The sequence below is a fragment of the Myotis daubentonii genome, chromosome 11 (genome assembly GCF_963259705.1).
Source record: "Myotis daubentonii chromosome 11, mMyoDau2.1, whole genome shotgun sequence".
NCBI classification, from domain to species: domain Eukaryota; kingdom Metazoa; phylum Chordata; class Mammalia; order Chiroptera; family Vespertilionidae; genus Myotis; species Myotis daubentonii.
Genome location: NC_081850.1, coordinates 57,093,774 through 57,120,800, shown reverse-complemented (window position 1 = coordinate 57,120,800; position 27,027 = coordinate 57,093,774). Strand labels below are relative to the sequence as shown.

The 27,027-nt window shown below is 44.1% G+C and overlaps 1 protein-coding gene across 1 annotated transcript; it reads right to left on the bottom strand.

Moving 5' to 3' along the window:
* Positions 1-494: 494 nt before the first annotated feature.
* MSANTD3 (Myb/SANT DNA binding domain containing 3) lies at positions 495-25,194 on the bottom strand. Its single transcript, XM_059657481.1, has 3 exons — positions 24,914-25,194; positions 9,308-9,758; positions 495-1,940 (listed from the first exon to the last, which is right to left on the bottom strand). The coding sequence occupies exons 2-3, from the start codon at positions 9,723-9,725 to the stop codon at positions 1,531-1,533; spliced, it is 828 nt and encodes a 275-aa protein (XP_059513464.1). The 5' UTR covers positions 9,726-9,758; positions 24,914-25,194; the 3' UTR covers positions 495-1,530.
* Positions 25,195-27,027: the final 1,833 nt, after the last annotated feature.

Genomic DNA, 27,027 nt, shown 5'->3' with positions numbered 1-27,027 from the left:
AGCTCAGAATTCAGGCCCTGACTCCTAGTCCTGCACTCCCTCTACAGCCTCTGCCATACCTATTTCTCCCTCCCCAACCCACAGCCTTGAAATCTCATTCTCAGAAGTTGCTGACCAGCCATAACTGTCACTTCCCTTCTGCCAGCTACTGCTGTGCCCAACTCTCAGGGCTGTTTTTAACACTAGGATGCAGGAGAAGCCATATCACAGCTCAACCAAAATATCCATTTATCAATCCATATTTCCAAATAAGTTGATAATGGGTTCTTAAAAGCCCAATGCTAACTGTGTAATGTAAACTATATAGCATCACTATTAGCTAGCACCAGGAGCACGCTGAGGGAAGGATCCTAAGGTGGCTAAAGATTAGAAACAATGGCAACCATTAACTCAATAGTACAACATAGGGGGGAAAACTACAGAGGGAAGGCCAAACCTGGCACACAGTGGGGGAGGCAGCACCTTTAAAGAACATACACAGTGTGACTATAAAATTGCAAGTCTTTTCTTTTAATAAAACAAACATGACAGGATGTAGAAATCTAAACGAAATTTCTCCCTCAAACTAGCTACATTCTTAGTTCCAACAGTGCTCCCTTTGTTGGCGACATTATTTGAACTCCTCTTTGGGGAAAGACCTTAAAAAGGCCAAAAAAAAAAAAAAAAAGTAAAAGGCAGTAGAGGAGCCACATCAGGAAATATCCTTCCACATGCTGGGCTGTTTAAAATCAGAAAGTCACCCAGCTGGCATGGCTCAGTGGTTAAGCGTTGACCTATGAACCAGGAGGTCAAGGTTCGATTCCCAGTCATGACATATGCCTGAGTTGCAGGCTTGATCCCCAGTGGGGGCCTGCAGGAGGCAGCCGATCAATGAGTCTCTCTCATCAGTGGGGTTTCTATCTCTCCCTCCCTCTCCCTTCCTCTCTGAAATCGATAAAAATATATTTAAAAATAAAATAAAGTAATACAATAAAATAAAATCAGAAAGTCCACACTCAGAGGATACGACTGGAAAATGAACGAGGTGCTGCAGCTCTCATGGAGGTTCCCTAAAGACCTCTAGCAAGTGCTGAGCGACAGCTTCACCACTTGGAGGGATGTGGGGCCTCCTGGGACAGCCACGTTCAATGGGAGGGCATCATTGGGACAGAAAAGTTCTACTGTCTGGTAAAAAAAAAAAAAAAAAAAAAAAGAAATCAGCCACACTCCTTTATAGTCACACTTGCATTGGATTAAAAAAAAAAAATACAACACTCACACAGGGTTCTTGTATGAATTCTAATTAAGAGACATTACATTCAGAATGATAGCACTCATAGTGATAATTTTCTGAAGACTATAACAGCTTCTTGGCCACGGAAGGGGTACAGAGGGTGCAGCTGTTTACCTGAACGTATTCTTAAATAAGTGACTACTACCACTCTACGTTTCCTAGTTGTAGCTCTGTTACAGGTTACTGACCGCAAGTTCATGTTCCAGACTTTCTTTGCCAATACAGATCAAAACCACAAGGGAGCCACCCTCACAGTCTTAGGGTGAATTGGGAAAGGGCCGGTTAAATGAGGAAACAGGCCATTCCTTGGTAAAAGTTTGTAGTTTTCTTTCCCAATACATCTTCTTTTTATTGAGAACTTCCATTTTTATCCTGTGTTCCTCCTCTGCCATCTCACACTCTCGCTCTATCTGCTGGATTTTGGCCACATGCACCTCATTCATTTGTATCAGCTGCAGTTGTAAGATGGACATTTGTTGATGGTGTTCTTCCTCATGCATCTTTTTTAAAGCACCTTCCTGAGAGGTTTTGCTCCTGTAGTTTTTATTGGCTGTTATTCTGACAGCTGAACACGAGGGTTCAGGTTGAGAGGTCCCCTCACATACTGGAAAATGTATGAACTCTTTCTCATCATCGCACAGTTCTCTATTTGAAACAGCAAATGATTCTGAAAAACAGTAGCAGAAAACATATGTTCAAAGATTTTACAGGCAGAGAGCAAATCATCCTATTTCAAAGACAGGGTCCCCCAGTACAGGATGTATCTGAAATAGCATCTGCTTTGGCCTGCATGTCTACACGTACCCTTGCCACACCTGACTTTTTAAAAACCCATAAATCCAAAGCAATTTTCCCTTAAGAAGTAATAATAAGGTGTTTTGTCATGTCATTTCTAGAACTGCAGACTGTGGGAACAGGGTCAGAGACTGAGCTTAATCAAGAATCGATGATCCTGTTATGTTGATGTAAGTTCTAAACTGAAGTGCACACAACTCTGAAAGAGCAGAAAACCACAGTACAAGGCCAACAGTGGGTTTTGAGCTTAAGTTCTCCCTCAGTCTGATCTCCTTTGCTCAATTCCTCCTCCAGCCATGAACATGTGTTCCAAGTCCAAGAGGGTGTCATCGCTCTGTTTCCTGGTCACTACCTTTCCCCTGGGTAGTTATAAATGTTCCTTCTTGCAAAATGAGCCTATCCTCCCTGGCTTAGCTTCCCTCGATCTATATCTGGCAGTTACTTCTAACACTGCCGCCTGGGGGGTCAATATTCAGATCCAAAGACCCTTGTCAATGTCCTGCTTAGGTAACCTCTCCCTAGCACTTGACATACTTTTTGAAATGTTTTCCCCTCTATTAGCTTCTAAACCATCACCCTCTCCTAAATTTTCTACAACTTCCTCGCTGATTGCTTCTTCTCAAGTCTCCTTTCGGGACTCAGACTCTTGTTCCACCCACCTCTAACCTTTTAATACTCCCCTGAGGTTCTTCTCTTTGGCTGTTTTCAATCTACCCTAAGAAACCCTTATAATCTGGTTCTAACCTTCCTTTAGCTTCTTTTCTTACTCTTCAAAATATCCTGTGCACCCTTCAATTACCACAAACTGCTCACATTCTTAAAGGCCATGCTTTTCTTCACTGTTCTGACTCACTGTTCCTTCAACCTGAAGTTGGATTATCTGTCCCCTCCCGCCCCCCAACTCACTCAAACACACACTCTTACTTCATTCTCCCTTTTTCAACCTCCCCCCAACTCCTACTTCCCTCCGGATCAATGCCACTTGCTCTGAGAACCCTGGGCTCTCTCCTTTCCCTACACTTACTCTTCTGTTACAGCACTTAACACATATGGGGTGGGGCAAAAGTAGGTTTACAGTTGCTCATACAGAAAATAATACAATAATTATTAAAGACTAATACAAGAATAAAGTCTGTGTTTTGCATACCCTGTACTAGTATTATTTTGGGACCATGCTTTATTCATGTCTTTTATCATTGAGACCAATGACTTGACCTGGTACATAGTGGGTACCTGGTAAATATTTACTGTCTGAAGCCTTGAACAAAAGGGGGAAAAAGCATATGATACAAAATTATGCCATTTTTCGTGGTGCCACATTGACACCACTATTTTTATAGGGCAATGACATTAGTATGAATCAGGGAGTTTCAATAAGGAAACCACTAACCCATGGAGTCTTCCCAAGGCTTTCTTGGGAAGTTCTACACTTTCAATAATGAGAATTGTCTCCTTGGAGAAAAATACTATCTATTTATTCACAAGAGTTGATTACATTATTATGTCCACTCCATTATTCCAGAAGATAGGGTGCTGTACATGTTAATGGCTAGTGGGGGAACTCACAATACTCTGTTAGTAAAAGGAAAATGGCTACTGTTTAAATCATTTCACTACAAGGGGTTGGGTAACAAGCATAACTAGTCCGTAATTAAGGTTAAAGAAAAGGTAAAAATTTTACATTTGAAAGAGGTTAAAAAGAGTACTTCTGGCCCAGCTGGTGTGGCTTATGGGTTGAGCGTCGACCTATGAACCAGGAGGTCACTGACAGTTTGATTCCCAGTCAGCACACATGCCTGGGTCCGGGCTTGATCCCCAATGGGGAGCATGCAGGAGGCAGCCAATCACTGCTTCTCTCTCATCATTGATGTTTCTCTCTCTCTCTCCCTCTCCCTTCTTCTCTGAAAGACATATATATATATAAAAGGAATACTTCTATATCATGCAGAGATAATGAAAATGTCTCCCTAGGAATCTTTCCCAAGTCCAATGGCCCCAGCCTCCACCAAATGTCCTTCCTTCATGCTGCCACTGCCTCCTGAGCCTATGTCTGGCAGAGCACTTGTACAAGCTGAAGCTTTAACTAGAATACTTTGAACAAAGAGACTAGCTTTTATTCATCCTCCTAAAGAAGCCAGCACAGGGCCCAGTACACTGCTGGGCCTGTAAGAAATGTGTGGGGGACGAACTGGCTCCCACACAGCACAGCTAGGTGGAAAGAGCCGAGGCTCAGGACAAAGCAATGGGACACTAAGAATAAGTCCCTCAGATATGAGCATCAACGGTGAAGTGAATTACCTCATCCGTTTCCTTTCTAGTCTTAGATCTGAAAGTACCTTCTCTGAAGACTGGACACAGATATTTTTTGGTACCTTTAGCCTCTTTTCTCTTTGATTTCATTCCGGAGGATACTCCTGAGTTTATGCCCTCACAATCACTCCTCTCTCCCAATATCTAAATGCTCATTTTTATCTCAACAATTCTAGGCTTTAGGGAGATGATGATGATGATGATGATGATGATGATGATGACAGCAGCTACTATTTTCAGGCACTATGCTAGTGTTTTACAGGAATTACCTCATTTAATCCTTACAACAACCCACTAAAGGAGGTATTATTACAGAACATCAAACACCACATCCAAAGTGGCTAGTTGAAAGAACCAGGATTCCAATCCATGGCTTCACCATTCCAAAATCCAAGCTCAACTAGCACAACACCTAGCCTCTCACTACTTCACTTGCTCAGCTGATCACTGATGTATCTTGAAATGCAGCCTCCGCACTGTATTCACTACAAAACTATCTATTATTAAGAATGTAGATGTATATTCCAAATTTTGATCTCCAAATCTCTCTCTAGAGCTGTGAACATGAAGACAGTATGTTCATGTCTGGGAGCACAGAAATGACTGTATGTTACAACAATCCTTATTTAGTTTAAATGTGTACTAACATACATATTTTAAAGAAAAAAAGAAAGCCAGGCCTCTTGAGAAGACTCTAGCTGGAGCGGGGGCCTAAAACTAGAGAAGCCTGATGAAGTAGTTAATTAACTCTCACACAAATATTAGCTCCCATGAATGAAAGCTAGTGTTCAGATGGGGAGAATCTTCTCTTAATTGGAAAAAGACTACCCTGGGAACGGCAAACACACACCATGTAATCTCTCTCCCAGGTAAAACAAAGCCACCCGAAGCAGAAAACAACTCAATCTTGTGCAAAATGGATATGAAGGCCTAAGGGCTTCCCTGGGACCAGAGAACACAGTCAAGGGAGTATTCTTTCATTTGGGCAACTCGAGTGAATTTAATACCAGCAGGAAAAGCCTACTATGGCAGTAAAAGAATGGGAAGGAAACTGTGTTCAGGCCAAACACCAGCTCTTCTCAACACAACAAAGGAAACAGGACTGACTGGGAGAATGAATAAATAAAAGGTGATAGATGCACAATATGCAATATTATGCATCAACTAAGAAAACAAATCAGACTGACATGCTGCAATGGGAATGGATCTTAAAAACATTATTCTAAGAGAAAAATGGCAAGAAAATGGTATCTATAGCACAATTTCTAATCTATTTAAATGAGGAAAAATATGTGCACAAAACAGCAATGCATGCTTTCAAGAACATGTGAGAGAACACATTAGATGATGAAGGGATAGGAGAAGAGAAGGAAAGTGCTGAATGGTGAATAAACATATAAGTAACACAAAAAGTGGGCTTTTCCCAGACCAGTGATGCCGGTGTGCCATGAGTAGCAATATAATCCAGTACCCTATACTTGAGTTCTCACCCCAGAAGAACAAAGTTGGAGTAATAGTGGAATTCATTAAGGAATGTTTTTGTGTTAATTACAGCTTTGAGTACCCATGTCTGCATTATTTAAACATAGCTTTATAATAAATAACAGCATGTGAAATTAACTGTAAGGTCTCTTAAGATATCTAAATACTATCTTAAAGCTTAGTTTGCTTAAATATATTTGACATTTGTCATCCTACCGTCCTAACCACTTCCAGCATATTTTGTGGTTTCCCTTAGTTTGTTCTGCAAACATGTTCACCAAAGATAATCTCACTTATCTTAAAATGGAAGATAAGTATCAAAGCCAAATTATCAAATATCAATCTACAGAATACAAAGTGTTTTAACATATTTAAGGGGAGAATATGGGTTTTTTAAAAATACACTAAGGGTTAAACTTACATTTTAACTCTACTGAGTTCAAATACAGATGTACATTCAAGAAAGTCATTGACAAAGCTAATACTATCCTGGGTACAGTGATGAAGATGACAAAGGTGAAATTATCTCACACACAAAAAATTGTTGAAGGGAGGCCTCTAGTGGAATAGTGCAAGGCTCCATCCTGGCTAATAAAGTCCCACAATTCTCTGAGTGCCTAATTCTGCAACAGGTACTCTGCAATGTGCTAGAACAGTGCTGCCCTATAGAAATATAATATAAGCTACATATGTGATTTTAAATTCTCATACCACATTAAAGGAGGTGCAACTAATTATAGTAAAATATTTTTAAGTCCCACATTTCTAAAATATTATCATTTCAACATGTAATTGATATAAAAATTATTAGTAAGAGATTTTACATCTTTTTTTTGATACTAAGTCTTCAAGATACAGGGTGTATATTTATAGCATGTCTCAATTCGGTCTACCCCCATTTCAAGGGTTTACTAGCCTCATGTGACTTATAACTATTGTATTGGATAGCACAGTGTAAGAGATATTAACTAAAGTAAAACACATACATATGCACACATGCACACACACACACTCCATGTGTCAAAATACACATGATGTAATGAGAGCCAAAACCCTATTGCATATTTTCAACCTTTTTCCCACCAGGACCCAGAAGGAATGATTGACAAGTTCAGCTTTCTTTTTATTTCCTAAAAGTAAATTAAATGCAAAATGAGTTGGGTAACACCAAAGCTGTTTTAATGTATAGAAAGAGTTCCAGTACCTTATCTACTTGTGTTAACGGGTTACTTTGGACTCACTCCCCAACTAACAAAGCACCATGGTTCTCTGCCATACTACAAATTTGACCTGGAGACAGGAACAGGTAGCATTTGGCTATACTTTAATAATCACCAGCAAAAAGAGAAGTTTCATGTGCCACATATGTACAAACATCCAATTTAATATCAATCTCTTTTACAAGTTGGTGTCTACCAAATGTCATGACAGGAAGGACACTGAGAGTCCATATTTATCCCCTTCTTGCTGGAAACTTATCAGTTGTATTTATGAAATACAAGAATTATATCATTTCCTCCAAAAAGAAAGATAAAAACACTTATGAACGTTCTAGATCCTACCCTAAAATTTGAAAATGGGGGAGGGGGGGAAATGAGACTGTCCTCTTAGAACAACCCTTGAAATCAATACACAATAATACAGATCAAAAATTTGCAAAGTGCCTACAGCAGTCCACACCAGCACCTTCCTAGGTAACATCTCCCAGGGAACATAAATAATTTGAAAAGTAGCCCTGCTGATTCCCCTCCTTCCCTCCCATCCCAGCACCGGTCCCTTCACTGCCTCACAGGGACAGAATGGCTCCACGGTCAGCAAGACGGAGAATAGCTGGCTGAAGCTACAAACATCTCGAAAACAAGGGCACTATCTAGTAGCGGTGGGCCTCATCCCTACAGAAGCAGCAATGAGAAAGGGCAAAACAGAGAGCTGACAGGTATCCACATAAACACTGTTTGCTGGAAAGTACTGTGGCTTAGGACTCAATAATCAAAATTCAGACACAGGGCTCCTACAACTGGAAAATGATGTATGATGCGCATGACTTTAACCACCGTGCTTGCCCAACTGGCTCCCTGGACTTAACCTTGGTCAGATGATCAGCAAGCAGACTTTTTTAAAAATATTTTTTTATTGCTTTCAGAGAGGAAGGGAGAGGGATGGAAACATCAATGATTAGAGAGAATCATTGATCAGCTGCCTCCTGCATGTCCCCTACAGGGGATCGAGCCCGCAACCCAGGCATATGGCCTTGATCAGAATTTAACCTGGGACCCTTCAGTCTGCAGGCCAACACTCTATCCACTGAGCCAAACCAGCTAGGGCAGCAAGCAAACTTTTGATTGTAACTTAAGTTCCCAGGATAATCTGCTTACGGGGGGGGGGGGGGGGAGTGCTAATCAAAACGTGTTATTCAGTTCACTTGGTTATTATCTTTTTCACCCTACACAGATAACACTCTGACTCTTAATTAACTAGTCCCTCAGAGCTCAAACTACTCTGGGGACACTAATAAGTGAATTTCTCATCCTGCAAGCCACAAATCAGAGGTTCCTGTTGCTGTGTCTTTAGCACATCTATGAGCAGCCTTCTGATCTTCCCAGAAATTATTAAGTGCAAAGTACAGTGATCTTCATATAAACTAGCCATTCTTATCTTAGAAGAGGCAGGAATTATTGCATTCCCTCACCCTCTTCTTGCCTGGAGACATTTCAATAGCCCCTTAATCCCAACCTTTTAAAGCTTCCTTGATTATATGACATCTTTTCCTTCCTGAAGAACTCTATATAACATGTTTATCTTTTCAACGAAAGTATATTAAAAAGAACATAATTTTTCCCCAGAATTCCTCAAGTTACCAGGAGTGCCGCAAACCAAAACTGTAGACCACAATATAATAGCGGGTGGAAATGCTGTTTTTTTAATCTGGGTGAATGCTAAATGGGTATTTGCTCTATTAGTCTCACAACTTGAATTAAGTCTGAAATAGTTCACTCTTTTAATGTGGCCTTTTGCATGACTTCATGCAGTGCTTTGCACATTATCGGTCCTCAAGAAGCACTTCTTTGGAAAAAAAAAAAAAAGATCGAATGAATGAAATAAACCTTCGAACAAATCCACTTCCATATATCTGAGATAGGTTAAGATGAGCAACTAAAGTACTTCATTCATGGCAACTATATTCATGTAGCCCCTTCGTTTTCCTTATCCTTAAGTAACAATAGCAATAAGAGAGATAGTACAAGGATATAAACAAGTACTTTTGTTTTTATGGACTATGTGACTTGAATGTTCTACATACATGGGAGGCTTTGCATTGGGAAACTCAGGTTTGATATTCAAGTTTCTTTTTTTTATCAAGTCCCTTAGAATTCAGGGTTTTAAAATTCACACGTCGAACAGGTGCCCAGCGAGAACATGCAAGCCGAGCTCAGGGCCGTCCCATACCTTGGGCGGCGGTATCGGGGTGGTACTCGGGCTCTTCCTCCGGAGGGCTCTGCAGGAAGTAGAGCTGCTCGGGCAGCATGCTGGCGATCTTCTCCTTCCCCAGCACGTGGCTGCTCAGAAGCGGGCTGACGCTGCGCTTCACTTTCTCTCTCCTTTCATGGGCCATAATTTTTTTCGTCCGAGCCTTGATGTTCTCCCAGCACTTCTTCAGCTGTTTGAAATCCCGCAGGGACACGCTGGGCTGAGAGTTGTACTCGTGGGCCAGCGCCTGCCAGGTCCGCTGCTTGAGGGCAATCGTGCGCGCATCACTTTTCTTACATTCCAGCACATACTTGTACTTTTCGACCAAAGCAAGCAGGATGCTCTTTTCCAATTCTGAGAAGTATTTGGCAGGTTTTATAATTTCGTTGTTTTGCATTTTCCACTCTATTTCTCCTGGCCGTTAGCTATCCTGTAAAGGGAAGTAGGAAACAATCATTACGAATGCCGGGAATAAGAATGTCAGCAAATCACTTAAAGCTAATCCCTGACTTGATCCTCTCGTCTGAAACACAGCACTCCTTTCTTTTCTGCTAATGTTGACTTAGGACAGGCTCAGGAAAACAGAAGTTTACTAGGAGTGGGGTTTTAGTACTTCATAGATGTTCGAGTAGGTCCTGTGTTGGAGGTCTTGGCCATTCTGAGAATATCAGCAGAAAAATACAAGTTGGGCATCCTTTATGGAACTTCAATATGGAACTCGTAATTTGTTAACTTATCTATTCCTGCTTCATGTGAGGACACTGATTACTCCCCAAATTCAGAATGTTAGGCAGCTTTTCACCTAAACAGCTTTCTCTAAGTTTTGTCACAGCTGAAGACCAAGAAGCCACTGTGTAATCAAATATAAGAGATCATGTAAACACTATCAGGATTTCAGAATCACCAAGAAATCACCCAAAACACCTGACATTTCCATCACTATGTCTGTGACCTTGGATACAGCCAAGCTCCTAGGCCAGGGGTGGGCAAACTTTTTGACTCGAGGGCCACAATGGGTTCTTAAACTGGACCGGAGGGCCGGAACAAAAGCATGGATGGAGTGTTTGTGTGAACTAATCTAAATTCAAAGTAAACATCATTAAATAAAAGGGTACGGTCTTTTTTTTTTTTAGTTTTATTCATTTCAAACGGGCTGGATCCGGCCCGCAGGCCGTAGTTTGCCCACGGCTGTCCTAGGCCATGGTCGGCAAACTGCGGCTCAGGAGCCACATGTGGCTCTTTGGCCCCTTCAGTGTGGCTCTTCCACAAAATACCACGTGCGGGCGCGCACGTACAGTGCAACTGAAACTTTGTGGCCCATGAGCAGAAGTCGGTATTTTGTGGAAGAGCTGGTATTTTGTTGAAGAGCCACACTGAAGGGGCCAAAGAGCCGCATGTGGCTCGCGAGCCACAGTTTGCCGACCACTGGAGGAAACTCAGTTTCTTCATCTTTAAAATGAGGGCTTGGAATCTGTGATCTTCAAGGTCTAAAAGCCATGTTAAAGTGTACAATCCTATGTAAATAATTTATATCATTTCAGAAGTGAAAGGGCCCAGGCACTTAGAGACTGAGCCCAATACCTCCTTTTATTTATTTTTTTCTGGACATTTCATATAAATGAAATCATACAATATGAGGTCTTTTGTGACTGGCTTCTTTCACTTAGCACAGTGATTTTCAACCTTTTTCATCTCATGACACACATAAACTAATTACTAAAATTCTATGGCACACCAAAAAATGTATTTTTTGACAATCTGACAGACATAGGTATAATTTTTATTTCTTTAACTCTGGACAACTCTTGTTGTATTGGCTGTTGTCATTTTTAAAATTTGATTAAGCTAAGGGAAAAGAGGTCCATGCCTCTGACTAAATAGTTAGGTATTGCATGTTTTAAAAATTCTTGTAGCACACCGGTTGAAAATCTCTGACTTAACATAATGTATTCAATATATATCTACCCTGTAGTATGTATCAATACTTCATTCCTTTTTACTGCCAAATGATATTATGGATATAGCACATCTTATTTATCCATCTATCCATTAATGAATTTTTATTAAGATACAATTGATATAAAACATTTATTATTTTCAGGTGTGCAACATAATGATTTGCTATATAGAGAGCAAAATCACCACAATAAGTCTAGTTAACATCCATTAAACCACATAGCCACAATTTTTTTCTTATAATGAGAACTTTGAAGATCTACTCTCTTAGCAACTTTCAAATAACCAATACAGTATTACTAATGATAATTACCATGCTGTACATTACATGCCTAGGACCTAACTATTTTATAATTGGGAGTTTGTACCTTTTGACCATCTTCACCCATTTTGCCCACCCTCTACCTCTTGCCACCTCTACCTCTGGCAACTGCCAATCTGTTCTCTGTATCTATGAATTTGTTCCTTTTTAAAGATTCCACATACAAGTGAGATTACACATTATTTGTCTTCCTCTGTTTGACTTATTTCACTTAGCATAATGCCCTCAAGGCCCAGCCATGTTGCCACAAATGGCATAATTTCCTTTCTTTGTAGCTGAATAATATTTCACTATATATTTATATACATATATCTCACATATATTGTGTATATATTGTGTATATGTGTGATGTGTTTATTATTTATGTCATATATGTCACATTTTCTTGATCCTTCTTTTCAATCAAGGAAGTAAGGGCCAGTAAAGTGAAATGGATTGCCCAACATCACAAAGATGGCAACTTGAGAAGTCAAGAACCTGGACTGTCCTAATAGTTTGGTATTCTTTTTTTTCCTTAACATAGCAAATAGCCATTTTTATTATGCAATATTCCTCTAACGTCTTTGTTCACATATTATAGTAAGAGTTACCAATAATATATTATTTTAAAAAGTCAAAATATTACATTTTTCTCCATTATTATTAAAGTCTACATACCTTTTCATTTTTAATAAAAATTATATATATTTAACATACATAAATTTATTTTGATATATATGTATGTATAGTAAAATGATTACTACATTCAGGCTAATTAACATATTTCCTTACAGCTACTTTTGTGTGTGATGAGAACACTTGAAATCTACTATCTTAGCGTGTATCCAATGTTCAATACAGTATTATTAGCTATAGTCTTCATGCCTACATACCAGATCTCTAAAGTTATTCATCCTATATAACCATGACTTTGTACCCTTTGTCCAACATCTCCCCTTTTCCCCCCCACTCCCCATGTTCAGTCCCTCATAAGAAATCTTCTATGAATTTGAAGAGTCTGGTGTTCTTATTATCACTTCACAACTATTTCTTGGGCTCTTACCTTTGGTGACTCCAAATTACTTAATCATGACTCCCTTAGGTCATCATGCCGCCCTCCCCCGTGCAGAGCCAGCATCTTTCACACAATACGTGCTTAGTAAATGTCTTATTCTGCTGAAACTCTGTTTTTTTTGACCTCGCACTTTTCTCACATCTCACAGGAAGTTCCCTACAAAATTAATCTCTCAAATTTACATTATGGTAAGAATGTCGCTAAGCGACAATGAATGCAGCAATAAAGCATGTTCCCATTAGTAAAAGGACCAATATGTCCCAGTCCTCCTGTTCTCCAAGTCTCTGATTTTTTCAGTGTAACAGAAAAGCATCAAGAGAGTGATGCCATAGTCCATTTTTTAAAAAATATATATTTTATTAATTTTTTTACAGAGAGGAAGGGAGAGGGAGAGGGATAGCGAGTTAGAAACATCGATGAGAGAGAAACATCGATTCAGCTGCCTCCTGCACGTCCCCCACCGGGGATGTGCCCACAACCCAGGTACATGTCCTTGACCGGAATCAAACCTGGGACCCTTGAGTCCGCAGGCCAGCACTCTATCCGCTGAGCCAAACCAGCCAGGGCGACATAGTCCATTTAAAACTGACTAATCCGCCTGACCAGTGTGGCTCAGTTGGTTGAGCATCATCCCATGCACCTAAGGTCAATTCCAGGTCAGGGCACATGCCTAGGTTGTGGGCTCCTCCCCAGCAGGGAGAGTGCAGGAGGCAGCTGATTGGTGATGTTTCTCTCTCATTGATATTTCTATCTCTCTATCCCTCTCCCTTCCTCTCACTCTAAAAATCAGTAAAAAAAAAAAAAAAAAAAAAAAGTTAAAGTTAGGGGGAAAAGGCTGTGACCTTTAAATTTATGGTACGCTAATTTAAAATCACACTTTTACAAGCCAGCTATTCACACACTATGCCCGGGGAGAAATTACTGTAGAAGTGACTAGCTGAAATCTGTAAACCTGAGGCTGGAGATTTGGTCAAATCAGAGAGCCTTGAGATTGAGGCCAAGGAGTGTGGGCTTTACGTGAAGGCAATGGAAGCTGACCAGGGCATCCCACTATGGCACCACCTCCTCCCAAAAATTAAGAGTAGATGAAGTACTACCGTGATCAGCGTCTCCACATACCAGGTACCCTGTCTCACATTCACTGTGAGCACATCCAGTATCAGAAATGAAGAGGTCTCGATACATGTCAATAGTAGCTTGGCCCTCTGGTCTTGGGCAAAACTAAAATAAGGGGAAATTCATCTTTGCAGATGTGTCCCTGCACCCCTAAATTCCCAGGCCTTCGATTATATTGCTCTACTGTTCCTACAATTACCTAATCCAGGCTCCTTCTTCCCCAAAGACCCAGAATTAATTTTTTTGTCTTCATCAATATTCCTGCTTCCTGTAAATCAGTGTTCCCCAAACTGAAATTTATTAACACACATCTCCTACATCTCTTCTGCATCATCTCTCTCCACCAAGGTGTTTGTGACTAACTTTACTTTCTATAGTTTTTATTAGGAAATCAATAAGTATGCTGAATATCCTTAAGCAGCTCACAGAGTAGATTCTGATCTGATCCCCCATCCCAACTCCTCTGCCCCAATACATCAAAATGCCTACTTTTCCTCATGCACCCACACTTTTTTGTTTTTTTAAATATACTTTTATTGATTTTAGAGAGGAAGGGAGAGGGAGAGAGAGAAACATCGATGATGAGAGAGAATCATTGATAGGCTGCTTCCTGCAAGCCCCCACTAGGGATTGAGCTCTCGCAACCCAGGCATGTGCCCTTGACCAGAATCAAACGCAGGACCCTTCAGTCTGCAGGTTGATGCTCTATCCACTGAGCCAAACCAGCTAGGGCACCCCCACACGTTTTAAGAATCACTGCAATAGGATTGAGAATCTGATTCACAAATGAAAAAGTTACTGTTCCCTGTTTTGTTCTATTATATGTAATGTTCTTTATCTATAATAATAAAAGTGTAATATGCAGATCGACCGAATGGCCAAACAGCAGAATGACTATCTGGACGACCTTCCAGACGACCTTCCGGACGAAGCTGGGGCTGCAAGGGTGGTCGAGGCAGCCGGAGCTGCGAAGGCCTACTCTTGCACGAATTCCGTGCATCGGGCCCCTAGTATTTTTATAAATATAGCACATATATTTATAAATATTTATATTTCATATACTTTGTTCTTTATTTCTTCAAGATAAGTCCCTAGGGGAGGAATAGTTGCCACAAAAGATGCAAACACTGAAGACTTTTGTTACATCACCATCTGTTCTCCAGAAATGGTGCACCAATTTACATTCCTACTATTAACACACGAGTACGTCTGTTTCCACACTTTATTTACTCTTGCTGTTAACATTTTTTAAAAATCTGTGCCAACTGTGGAGGTGAAAAGTGTCACTTCATTGTTTAGTGATATATGAATTCTACTTCTGAGGCAAATGAGCCACACTCTGAACAAAGTCCCTGTTATACTACTTGGTGGAATTCAAACTACATGCAATTTAACTCTTCCTCACAATGTGTGCAGTACCACTAGCTGCCACCAGGTGGTGGTGGGCTCATGGGGGGGTCTAAATTCACAAAAGATCTTGCCCTAAGTGTGGCCAGTTGAGTCTCTAATAACTGTAATAACAGCAGATAACTTTTATTGAACCTTACAAGGTGAGTTAGATCCTACACTAAGTGTTTAATATGCAGTATATCATTTAATCCTCCCCCAAATAGCTCCTGAGAGCATCATTCGTTACATTATAATCTTTTCTGTTAAAAAAAAAACAACTTTATTAAAGTACCAGAAGAAATTATACAACTGCTCTCAAAAGCAAATACTCAGAATTGCCAACACCTGGGGACCATTAATAGCCTGTTAACTAAACTGTTATTTAATCACTAGCTAAGTAAATCCAGAGTTACCAATTTACTTTGCTTAATTTTGTAGAACAGCAGGCCTCCCTGGGCCATGTGGTTGCAGTCTGCAGGGCTATAAAGGGATTCTGGTGTGAGCCAGTGTACCCCAAAAGCCCCTACGGATTCCCAGCAACCTCGGAAGTAGGCTGTGTATCCCCACCAACCAATTATATTTCCCAGATCGGAAAAGTGAGGCTCGGTGACTAGCTGGTAGTCACACAAATAGTAAGTAGAAGAACCAGGATTCCAACCCAGGTCTTATTCCAATGTCCTTACCACCCTCTGCTCTGCTTAGCTTTCTCCTTTCAGACCTCTAGTGCCTTTGCTCAAATTACATGTCGAACTGCAGAACAATCTAACTGTCATCAGAGAAAAGTCCCGAGGTAGAGCAACTTCAGGGGGAGCTGGGCCTGCTTCTGTCTGGCTCTATTTGGTGGCTCTTCCTCCCCTCTCTCCATCCATCATCTCACCCCTCTATGTCTCAAACCTGGGGCCCTTAGCCCCTCACTCCCCACCCCCACCCAGGTGTACCTCTCTCACTCCAACCCAAGCTCCGAAATAACTTCCGCTGCTGATCTGGTAAGAATGTATGTTTGCAAATTAACTGTAGATATAATATGGAGCTTTAAAATGGTCCACTCCTCAAGGGGATGCTGGCATTCTGCTTGAGCATCTGACTGACAGTCCTAAGTAAACAAGCACTTCCCAAAAGAGATCGCAAGCCAAAGCTTATCCATAGAAACCTCAAGGCTAGAAAGCACATTCTAGATTACAAACTACTTGACAATGTCCATAATGGCTTATAGATGACAACATAACAATCCTTCCCTGCTGTATCCGCTTTTATGAGAAAGAGAGAGACTGGCCTTACTTGTGCCCCAAATCTGCTCAGTTCAGATCAGCTTTTCTGTGTGCGGTTCTGCTAGACAGAGTGCTACCCATTCCCACACGTGGCTGTAGTCCATCAAGTCCAATGACCCTCATACAGTGGGCCTTCAGCAAACATGTAATGAATGACTACATTCTGTTATAGGCGTAAAATGGCCTACTAGACACAAAATGAGTATCATGCATGATAAAACAGTCAGTACACTAAAAGCTGCATTAAAATAAAAATGGTCAAATAAAACAGCAAAATCCAAATGCAATAGAAGTTCCCTGTGGGCTAGGCAAAGACCCATAGACAGGACTAAAGAAAAGAACACAATCCCAATATGATAAAAGAACAAAAGGGAAAGAAATCAGCACAGCTCCCAAAACACTAACATTGACTAAACCACCAGAAGATTGTAATAAGTACATTTAATATCCACCTAATACAAAAAATGCATCAAACATTTGTAAACCCCCACCCCCACCCCGCAAAGTCATATCTTGAAGCCCTAACCACCACTCATGGTGGCTGTATTGGAGACTGGGCCTCTAAGGAAGTGCTTACAGTTAAATGAGGTCATAAGGCTGGTTGGAGATTAGTGCTCTTATGAGAAGAGACACCACAGACACCCCAGGGCTCAGCAAGTGGGTATGTGAGCACACAGAGAGGTGCCAGCCACCCACAAGCCAAAAGAAGAGGCCTCAGAAGAAAGTCTACCTTGCAAGCACCTTAACCATGGAGTTTCTAGCCTTCAGAACAGTGAGACATATGTTTCTGTTTTTTAAGCCACCAAGTCTGTGGTATTTTGTTATGGCAGCCCTAGCTGAATAATACAATATCTAATGATATTGTAAGTCTACAAAGGGTCAAACCAAGTCCCAAAATTTGAGCAAAGGCTAGAGAAACTTGGCCAGATTTTACTTCTACTTCCCTTCCTGGAAAAGGGTGTTTTCTGAAGTCAACATTCAGCATGGGAACCAAGACTAAAGATCTGTGGCATTGAGACCTCGGACAGATGTGAGATCACTGATAAACTACTGCTTTTAAAGTAAAGTGAATGAATTAAACCAAAGAACTGGATGCAGAAAACCTGGGCTCAAATCCCGACTTCAGCATTCATCTATCCATGGTCGACAAACTGAGGCTCACTAGCCACACGCGGCTCTTTGGCCCCTTGAGTGTGGCTCTTCCTAAGCCTTAGGAGTACCCTAATTAAGTTAATAACAATGTACCTACCTATATAGTTTAAGTTTAAAAAATTTGGCTCTCAAAAGAAATTTCAATCGTTGTGCTGTTGATATTTGGCTCTGTGGACTAATGAGTTTGCCGACCACTGACCTAGCTGTGTGATTCTGGACAAGTCAATTAACTTGCAGTTCTTCATCTGTAAAATGAGACTTATACCCCCTGCTCTGCCTTACTCTCTCTGCACAGATGCCCTGCAATGGGAATAAAGAACAAGCATAGACTAGAGCTTCAAAAAAATGTAATTCTTTCTACCCCTCCCATCCACAGTAAACTGCCTACAGAGGGGCAATTATCTTGAGTTTCATCTCACGAGTAACTATCTTCCTCTTCTCCTCACTAGAAGTAGGAGACACAGGTAGACATTTTTGTAGACATGATGGAATGTCAAAACACAAAATATCCAAAAAATGCTGGCAACACAATACGCTGTAGACTATGGGTGGCTTACCATCATGATTGCGTGGCTGTCAGGAGCCACTGCTCCCTGCCGCTGCCCAGCACCACGAGAGAGTAACATATTGCAGATCACTAGCCCAGGAAAAGATCAAAATTCAAAATCCCTGGTACCGTTTGTACTGAGTGAACATTGCTTTTGCACCATCGTAAAGTAAAAAAAACAAATCGTAAGCCTAACCATTGTAAGTTGTGGACCATCTGTACACTCAAATACTTGTTGATTCTTTTATTTCATAGACACACAATTCAACAAAAATGTAATGAACTCCTGCCAGAGGCTCAGTACCTTCCTCAAATATGTGCGAGACACAAAGACAAGCTGAACCCTATAGCCTGGAAGGATAGCTGGCATGCATGAACTGCTGAGTGAAATGACAGGCACACTGAAGCAGACATCATAACAGGGGACAAAGCACACTGGGTGTTCAGAGGAGGAAAGAAGTTATTTCATTCCTCATCAACAGGAGGACATTTGAGCTAGATCTCTTAAGAATGTATTGGATACGAACAGAGAGTTGAAGGAGATCATTGAAATAAATAATTGATAAGAAAGGGCCTGGACTCTGAGTGGTGAGAATGTTAATGGAAAGAAAGAGGTGCACACCAGAGACTATTTCAAGCAAGAAATGACCAGGACATGTGTGTCCACACTAGGGTGAGAGATCAAGAGAAAGCAGAGGGAAAGAGGACACACGAGGATGAACTGAGCATGTGCAGACATCAGAGAGGGGACTGTACTGAGAATCCTTAAGATCGAGGAGATCCTAGTCCAATGCAGACATAATACAACAATGTGGATGGGCTGGTGGCAAGGCAGTGTGATAAGCAGTGACAGATGTGCCCAGGCACACTACTCCAGGATTGGGGGGATCTAGAATTAGAACCATAGTTCTACTAGACTGGATTGGCATTAGAGTGATCACTAGCACAGAGCAGGGCCACAACTTGGGAAAAGACTGAAAGAAGGAAAGTATACAAAAATAGCAGGTGAGCGGCAGGAAATGTGGCCCCCATTCCCTGAGGGGAAGCCTGGCAACAGGTTATGGGTAATCAATTCGCTGTAAAGAGGTGCAAGGCTATTTCCTATCCTGCTCTGCTGACTCTGTATTCTGATCACCTTTTTGGGGGAGCAACATCCATCCTAACATGCTAACACTAAAAAGGGACCTCAGTCCAATCCTCTCACTCTACAGTTGGGTAAACTGAGGCTCAGAGCAAAACAGGGGGCTTCCAGGGCCCTGGTGACAGAGGAGGGCCTAAGGGTGAAGCTTCATCACTCATGTTAACCCCCGCCCCCTTAATTCCTCTTTGGAAGCCTCTCCTATCAAGATGTCCGTTTGTTAGGCACCCTCAAGCCTTCCGCCGCCATCCCATTGAAAACTCAAGGGCCCTGCTCTCAACTCCAACACTTACTTTGGGAGATTAGGCAAGTCCCCTTTCCTCCCTGACTGCCAACTCCTCATCTCTACATTGTAAAGTTAAAGGAAGTGTTCTCTAAAATCTGATCGACTACTGGCCATCCCGTCCATGTTAGCGTTGCCACAACATTGGTCTTTCTGCTACCTAATGTCCATATCTATGCCTAACATGCATAGGTGGTATTCTGATTATTTATGAGGCAAGTGGAGCTACTAGCCAATGAAAGAGAACATGGCAACAGAATAAAGTTAGACAATTTAAGACCCATACCCAGCCTCTGCAGGTTAAGTAGCTCCAGGTGAAATGTCTAAAGCAAGTGATCAGTTCTCTTCTTCATTCCTGTCACCCTAGGTCCGTGGTAGGCAAACTGCGGCTCGCGAGCCATATGCGGCTCTTTGGCCCCTTGAGTGTGGCTCTTCCAAAAAATACCACGTGTGGGCGTGCACATACAGTGCGATTGAAACTTTGTGGCCCATGCGCAGAAGTCGGTATTTTGTGGAAGAGCCACACTCAAGGGGCCAAAGAGCCGCATGTGGTTCGCGAGCTGCGGTTTGCCAAGCCGCAGTTTGCCGACCACGGTCCTAGGTCCTCGAAGAGGGCCTGGTACACAGTAGGCACCCAATAAAGGTTTGTGGAATAGATGTTAAAATTAACCTGCTTGCCATTTGCAATTTTTACTAGATGTTCTGCTATCTTAAAGTTCTCCTTTTAGAAAGGATTTATCAAAAATAATTCCCTGGCTGCTTCCTGTAGATACTATTATTGTACGTCAAGCTTTTAAGAGCCCCACCACAACTCTGATGCCTTCACGATTTCACTTTATCCAGGGGTAAGAGTAGTCAGACTCGCTCCGGTGCAAACACCTGCCCGTGCCTGCTCTCAAATGTTCACTCTGGGCTACCAGGATGGTCACTCACCTATGCCCTCCGTCTTCTCCCTCAGAGGGCCCTCCAGCCTGAAACCTAGGGCACAACTGCCTTCCTCTAATGCAGCGGTTCTCAACCTGTGGGTCGCGACCCCTTTGGGGGTCGAATGACCCTTTCACAGGGGTCGCCTAAGACCATCGGAAAACACATATATAATTACATATTGTTTTTGTGATTAATCACTATGCTTTAATTATGTTCAATTTGTAACAATAAAAATACATCCTGCATATCAGATATTTACATTACGATTCCTAACAGTAGCAAAGTTACAGTTATGAAGTAGCAACAAAAATAATTTTATGGTTGGGGGTCACCACAACATGAGGAACTGTATGAAAGGGTCGCGGCATTAAGAAGGTTGAGAACCACTGCTCTAATGTGCTGCCTCGCCTTCCCCTTCGCCACCCACTCCTGGCGGTCCTGCAACTTGGAAGTGTTTATTTTTACCATCTGTGTCTTAGTGTGACTGTGAGCAGAGCCAGCCTGTGTTTAAGGCGAGAGCTCCCACCTCCCGTGCTTCCACCCCCTCAGTCCCCTCCACCAGCCAGATGACAGTTCTTGAAAGTTCTGACCTCTTCCTTCTCCTCCCCTGAAGCTCCATCCTAAACCAGCTCCCCACCCCGATCCCAGTTTCTCTGAAATTCCCTCGGAATCATTATTAAAGTATCCTCCCTGAAAAGTGCTTTTACAACACAGAGACCCTGTGTAGGTGTTCCCACTCCAGCCTGGTCTGGTCTCCGAGGACTCTCTCTCTCTGCTACTCCCACCACTTCAGCAACAACCATCAGCTCTCAAATCTCTGGGTCAAGGGCCCCAAGGGCTTACCTCTCACTGCAACACTCAGAATCACTCTGTACTGCAGCCTATCCATGTCCATAGCCTCGGAGGGTGAGTTTCTGAGGCTGGAACTACATCTCATTGGTATCTTTTGCACGCAGTAGATCCTCAGTGTTCGCCCAAAGAAAGTAGGGGTGTCAGCCCCATCCTCTCTCCTCACCAGCACACACATTTCCAGTTGTCTACCAGCAACTTCTACCTAACTATCCATTATGGGCATCCCAGAGAGCTCCCATACTCCATAGCTGAGAGAACATTAATTACTGCCCTGCCCCCAAACATCCTGATGCCTGATTTCAGCCACATCAACAAAGCTTCTCAAAGCAGAAACCACAATGTGCTCCTTCACTATCACTTCAGTAACCAATCATCAAGACCTATGATGTTTTTATCTGAATATCTACCTCTCCTCCCCAATTCTCACTGCCTATGCCTGAGGTCAGGTCCCAGGCTCCCACAGTCATCTCCCAAACTTCCAGCCCCTCTTCCAACAGCGACCAAAGAGATCTTCCTAAAACACGGTGACCGTGCCACAGTCCAGGGTGTACACCTCTGACCTCTCCCCCACCACCTAAGAGATAAAGTCCAAGCTCCCCACATGACACTCAAGGCCTTTCTGGATCCGGCCCTGATTACACTGCCCTCTTCATTCCACCGCACACCACCCGCTCCACATACTTTTCAACCCAGCCAGACCCAACTCACCTTCGTGCCCTTGAACCTGCTGTGTTTTCCTCTCTCCGAACATGGGCTTCCTCTGGCTGGAATCCTTTACTCCAAGGACCACTGAGAGCTCATTTTCATCCCTCAAGGTCCAACCCCTGTGTAACTTTTGCGACGCCTTCCTCAACTAATGTTCAAGCTGTTATGCTTATTATATTTATAACACCTTCCTTCTAAGTTTGAGGCAGCTTACAAACTATGCCCACACAACTGCACCAAGATTTTTTTTTTTAAGAAAGAGACTATCAGAGCAAAGACAAGCGTTAAAAATAGAATAAGGAGGAGGTAATCTAAACCTCTATCCTAGTCTCAGCTCATCTTTTTAGAGGTAGGCTAGCCCTGAGTTTTCTGTCCAGAATGAATTAGTTACTCCTCCGTGAGCTCACTGCTAGTGGTGTATGACTTGTACAGTAGCACTTCCCATATATTTTTGTAATTTGCTCTTTGAGTCCATCGCTCTCACTGGACTGGGGAATTCCTAAGGGAATAGATAATTTCTGACTCATCTTTGTGTTCCTGGCGTGAAGCATATGACTCAGCACAGGATTGGTGCTCAGCAGACATTTGTTGGACAAATGTCACCATGGACAGGGAAAAGGTACTTGTTGAAGTCCCTACCAGACAGTTATAAAAAGTTTGACTTTCACAAAAAATTACATGGCTGAGAAGTGGCAGAGCCAGGTTCATACCCTCAACTGTCTCTCTCTCCAAAGCAACTGCTCTTCCCACTATGCATGCTGCTCCCTACCTTTACCATCACCATGTACCCCAAGACCCCCTCCTTCAAGCCTGGGTTTAAAATCACCCTTCTCCAGCCCTGGCCGGTGTGGCTCAGTTAGTTGGGGGTCTGATTCCCAGTCAGGGCACATACCCAGGTTTCGGGTTCCATACCCAGTCGGGATGCATAAGAAGGGAGGCAACTGATCTATGTTTCTCTCTCACATCAATGTTTCTCTCTCTCTCTCTCTCTCTCTCTCTCTCTCTCTCTCTCTCTCTCTCTCTCTCTCTTCTCTCTCTCTGTCTCTCTCTGTCTCTCTCTCTCACACACACACACATATTAATAAAAATAAATAAATAAATACATAAAACCAACCTCTCCAAGAAGCCTTTCCTGCTCACTCAGGAGAAAGGTGAGCCTGAGTCCAACCCCGACCTTCCACAACACTCAAGTGAGAAATTATCACAAACCAGGAGAGTTAAGGTGCCTCCTTGGGAGCTGAGAACTGAGCAGTCTGCTTGGCCGTTCTGCAGACAGTGTTGTGAAGCCCTCAGCTCCTCCTTCTACCCCCTTTCCCAGGGTGCAGTACCTAGGCCTTCCATGCCTTTCTTTTGCTTCTTCAGGTTTCCCCCTTCCAAACTGAACCCCACAATCATCTCCTCAGGCCCGCTCTTCTCTAACCAGGTGGACTGTGTTCCATTACATCAATCAGGTCTCTGCAATTTAAACGTGTCCTATCAAACTTTAGGATTGGTGAGCCTCCCCAACTCTTCAAGCACAAAGGAATGTCACAGATCACTCGAGAAGGGACAATGACATCTTAGGAGGCCCAATCACTTGCTCTCAGCCCGGAATATTTTGGGGGTGGCCTGGGAGTAAGAAGAGACCGGTGTTCTCATCCCAGCATCTCTCCCCACGCCTAACCTCCCCTTCCCCAAAGCAGGATGCTGGACTCTAAGGACAGGATGGAATCCTGGTCCAAAATGCTACTGGGGTGATGCACCTTGCTCCCTCCCTCCACATCCTCTTCCAGAGCTTCTCAACCGCCCCTCCCTCCCCCCTGCCTCCCACAACCCACCCCCACCCCTTAACTCTTTCTGGCCCCAAACTCCCACAGCAGCCCTCAGTCCTAACTCAGGATCTATGTTTTTGAATTACCATTCAACAATTTCCTTTTCACACAACCGACTTTTCAGACATGCTGAAATGCACACCCCTGGCCCTGATAGTATCTTACGTCCGGTTTTTAATGTATGACAAATATATCCCTACATCCCACAACCACTCTCCTGATACTGCAGGAACCCTTGTACTCTTAAATGTCACCACACCTAAGAAACACCCAACCTTCTGAATCAGAATAGGGAGACTAAATTCTTCACTGTTTCCTACTCCTAAATAAGGCGTATTCACGCAAGTTACAGTGGCTGCATCATAGCGCCGGTGGGGTAATTTAATTAGATAACTCATGCCAACTGTTCAGTCCTAGGCCCTGGTGCATAGAAAGCTCAGACTTAGCTGTTATCGCTGACGTGCATCATTTACGTACATTCTCTCCCACAATCGCACCTGGGGGTGGGTGTGACATTACGCACTCCACCCCCACCCCACCGAACCCCATCTACGAACCCCATCTACGAAAGCACAGCCTAGGCTCGGGAGTCCGGGAGCTCTCCCAAGGTCAGGCGGCCAGCGGAGTGATGCTCGGCCCTCGGCCTCCGCATGAGGGGCCCCTCCCCTCACCCCCCTGGATGGGACACGAGGGTCTTCACGGAAACAAGTATGAAAAGCGAGCGCAGTGCCCAGTATGCAGTGGGGGACCCCGGGGTGGTAGGGTCCAGGCACTGAGGGTCACACGGCTTCCTCCCAAGAGGCTGCCGGGCCCGCGCTCCAGAGTGCCCGACCCCGGGCGCGCCACGGAACCTCCCAGGTCCGCGCCGCGGGCTTTGTACGCCGCAGGCCGCCCCCGTTCACCGGGTCCCCGCGGCGCGCGCAGGCGGCCGCCCGGCCTGCGGGGCAGGGGTCGCGGCGGCGCGGCCCGGAAGCCCGCCATGCCCGCCCGCGGTCCTCGCACGCCCGGCCCGCGCCCCGCACCCGCGCCCCCGCCCCGCTGCGGCCCGGCCGGGGAGCCTCCTACCTGCAGCGGCGGCGCGGCGACCGGGGGAGGGGCCGGCGAGCGCGGGCGGCCTCGGCTCCTCTCGCAGGCTGGGCGCCGGCAGGGCCGCGGGCTCGGAGCGCCGGGCAGACAGCGCGCCCCCGGCCGGCCAGGCCCCGCCGCGCACGCCGCGGCCACAAAGCCCGGGAGCCGCCGCCCCCCGCGGGCCGCCCGCCGCTCCGGGTGCGTCCGCGCCGAGAGGGGCGGGCGCGTGGCCCCGCGCAGTCGCCACCTCCCCGAGCTGCGGCCGCCGGCCTCCCCCGAGGCTCGGGGCGGGGCGCGGGGTGCCCCCCACCTCCCCACCCTCCTTCTCCGGGCTGCACCCGGGCTGATTGAGTTCCCTTTCCCACCTTCGCGGGGGAGAGCACAAGGGCCGGAAAACTGTTTCATTTCCACGAACAACAAAAGAACGCATTTGTCACAAGGGATTTGGCGACCACGAGCACGAGTTAGCTCAGTCCAAGCCCCTGTCTGAAACAGGCCCCTTTCTTTTGGGACTCCCCGATACTTGGGACGGCCCAGCCTCCCTATGCTGGCTTCATCACGGAGGGTGTGTGTGTGTGTGTGTGTGTGTGTGTGTGTGTGTGTGTGTGTGTGTGTGTGTTAATTTGCGGGATGGATGTGTCTCCCCCTAGACTGTGAGCTCCCTAGGGCAGGGACTCCGAAACCTACGGAAATCTGAACAGGTACGAGCTTTAGTTAATAATGTATCAGTGTTCCTGTTACCATCCCGGAGTCTGGAAGGGAAGGGAAAAGGGGGGGGGGGGGGGGGGGGACAGGCTGACTGCAGAATGGACAACAAATTGGATAAAAATAAGAATGATGATGATGATCGTAATAACAATAAATGAATATTTGTAAAATAATAATGTCAACATTTGGTCATTACTTGTGACAAAGGTTCCATACTAATATGAGGTTAACAATAGGACAAACTGGATGTGGGGGGGTCTACGGGAACACTTCTGAGAATGTTCCTTGAAACCCTGCCCCTCGCCCCCCGCCCTCCCCCCCCCCCCCCGCCCCCAACATTCTTACAGGAGAATACCTAATGCAGAGGAGCACTAAGTCATGTCTGCACCTACCAAGGCAATGGCATCCAGGTTGTCTCTGGGCTTGCCATTCCAGTCCCTTCTACACTCCAGGGCACAGGGACTGACCCATCCGCATTTATGTCAGGGTCAAGGTAGGTCAGTCCTACCTTCTAGAAGCTTACACTCCGGAGGGGTTAGAACACTCCACCATAATGTAAGATGAGGAAAGGGGCACTCAGCAGGCAAACAGCTAGAGATGGGTCTGTAGAAGGCAGACGATGAAGCCTCATGTTGGTCCCCAGGATTATCACTGGTTCAAAGTAACTAAGTATTGACATACTCAACATATTCAGAATACTTGAGAAAGTGAGGGCCCTCACTCAGAAAGCTCATCATTTTTTAAAATTAAAGAATAAAAACAATAGGTTATGTTGTTAATCAGAAGAAAGCAAGATAAACAAATAATGAATAGAAAAGTAATTATTTTGTTTTGTTTGCTAATTTGTGTTTTTGTGACAAACTATTTTTATTGCAATTTCATTTTCCAAAAAGTTGATTAGTTTCTCAAATCTGTAGCAACCTGGACCATCCTCCTATATAATAAAAGGCTAATATGCAAATTGACCCAACAGTGGAATGACCAGTTGCTATGACATGCACTGACACTCAATGCAGGAGCTGCCCCCTGGTGGTCGGTGTGCTCCCACAGGGGGAGAGCCGCTCAGCCAGAAGCTGGGCTCACTGCTGACAAGCGCAGCGGCAGCGGCAGGAGCCTCTCCTGCCTCTGCAGCAGCACTAAGGATGTCGGACTGACGGCTCAGGGAGGGCGGGCCTAAACCATCAGTCGGACATCTTCTGAGGGCTCCCAAACTGCAAGAAGGGCACAGGCCGGGCTGAGGGACCCCCACCCCCTGCAGAGTGCATGAATTTCATGCACTGAGCGTCTAATTTTTACATAAATTCCTCTTTTCTCAATGTCTACTTTATGTACCCTTCTGCCCTCCCTCGCAGTTCTTTCTCTCCATGCCTAACACCTTCCCCTAACAATTGTTTAATAAATCC

Excerpts from the sequence above, each read along its gene's own strand:
- MSANTD3 (XM_059657481.1), bottom strand. The coding sequence starts at position 9,725 with ATGCAAAACAACGAAATTATAAAACCTGCCAAATACTTCTCAGAATTG. Across the intron at positions 1,941-9,307 it reads CCCCGATACCGCCGCCCAAG|AATCATTTGCTGTTTCAAAT; the intron begins GTATGGGACGGC and ends ACTGTTTTTCAG.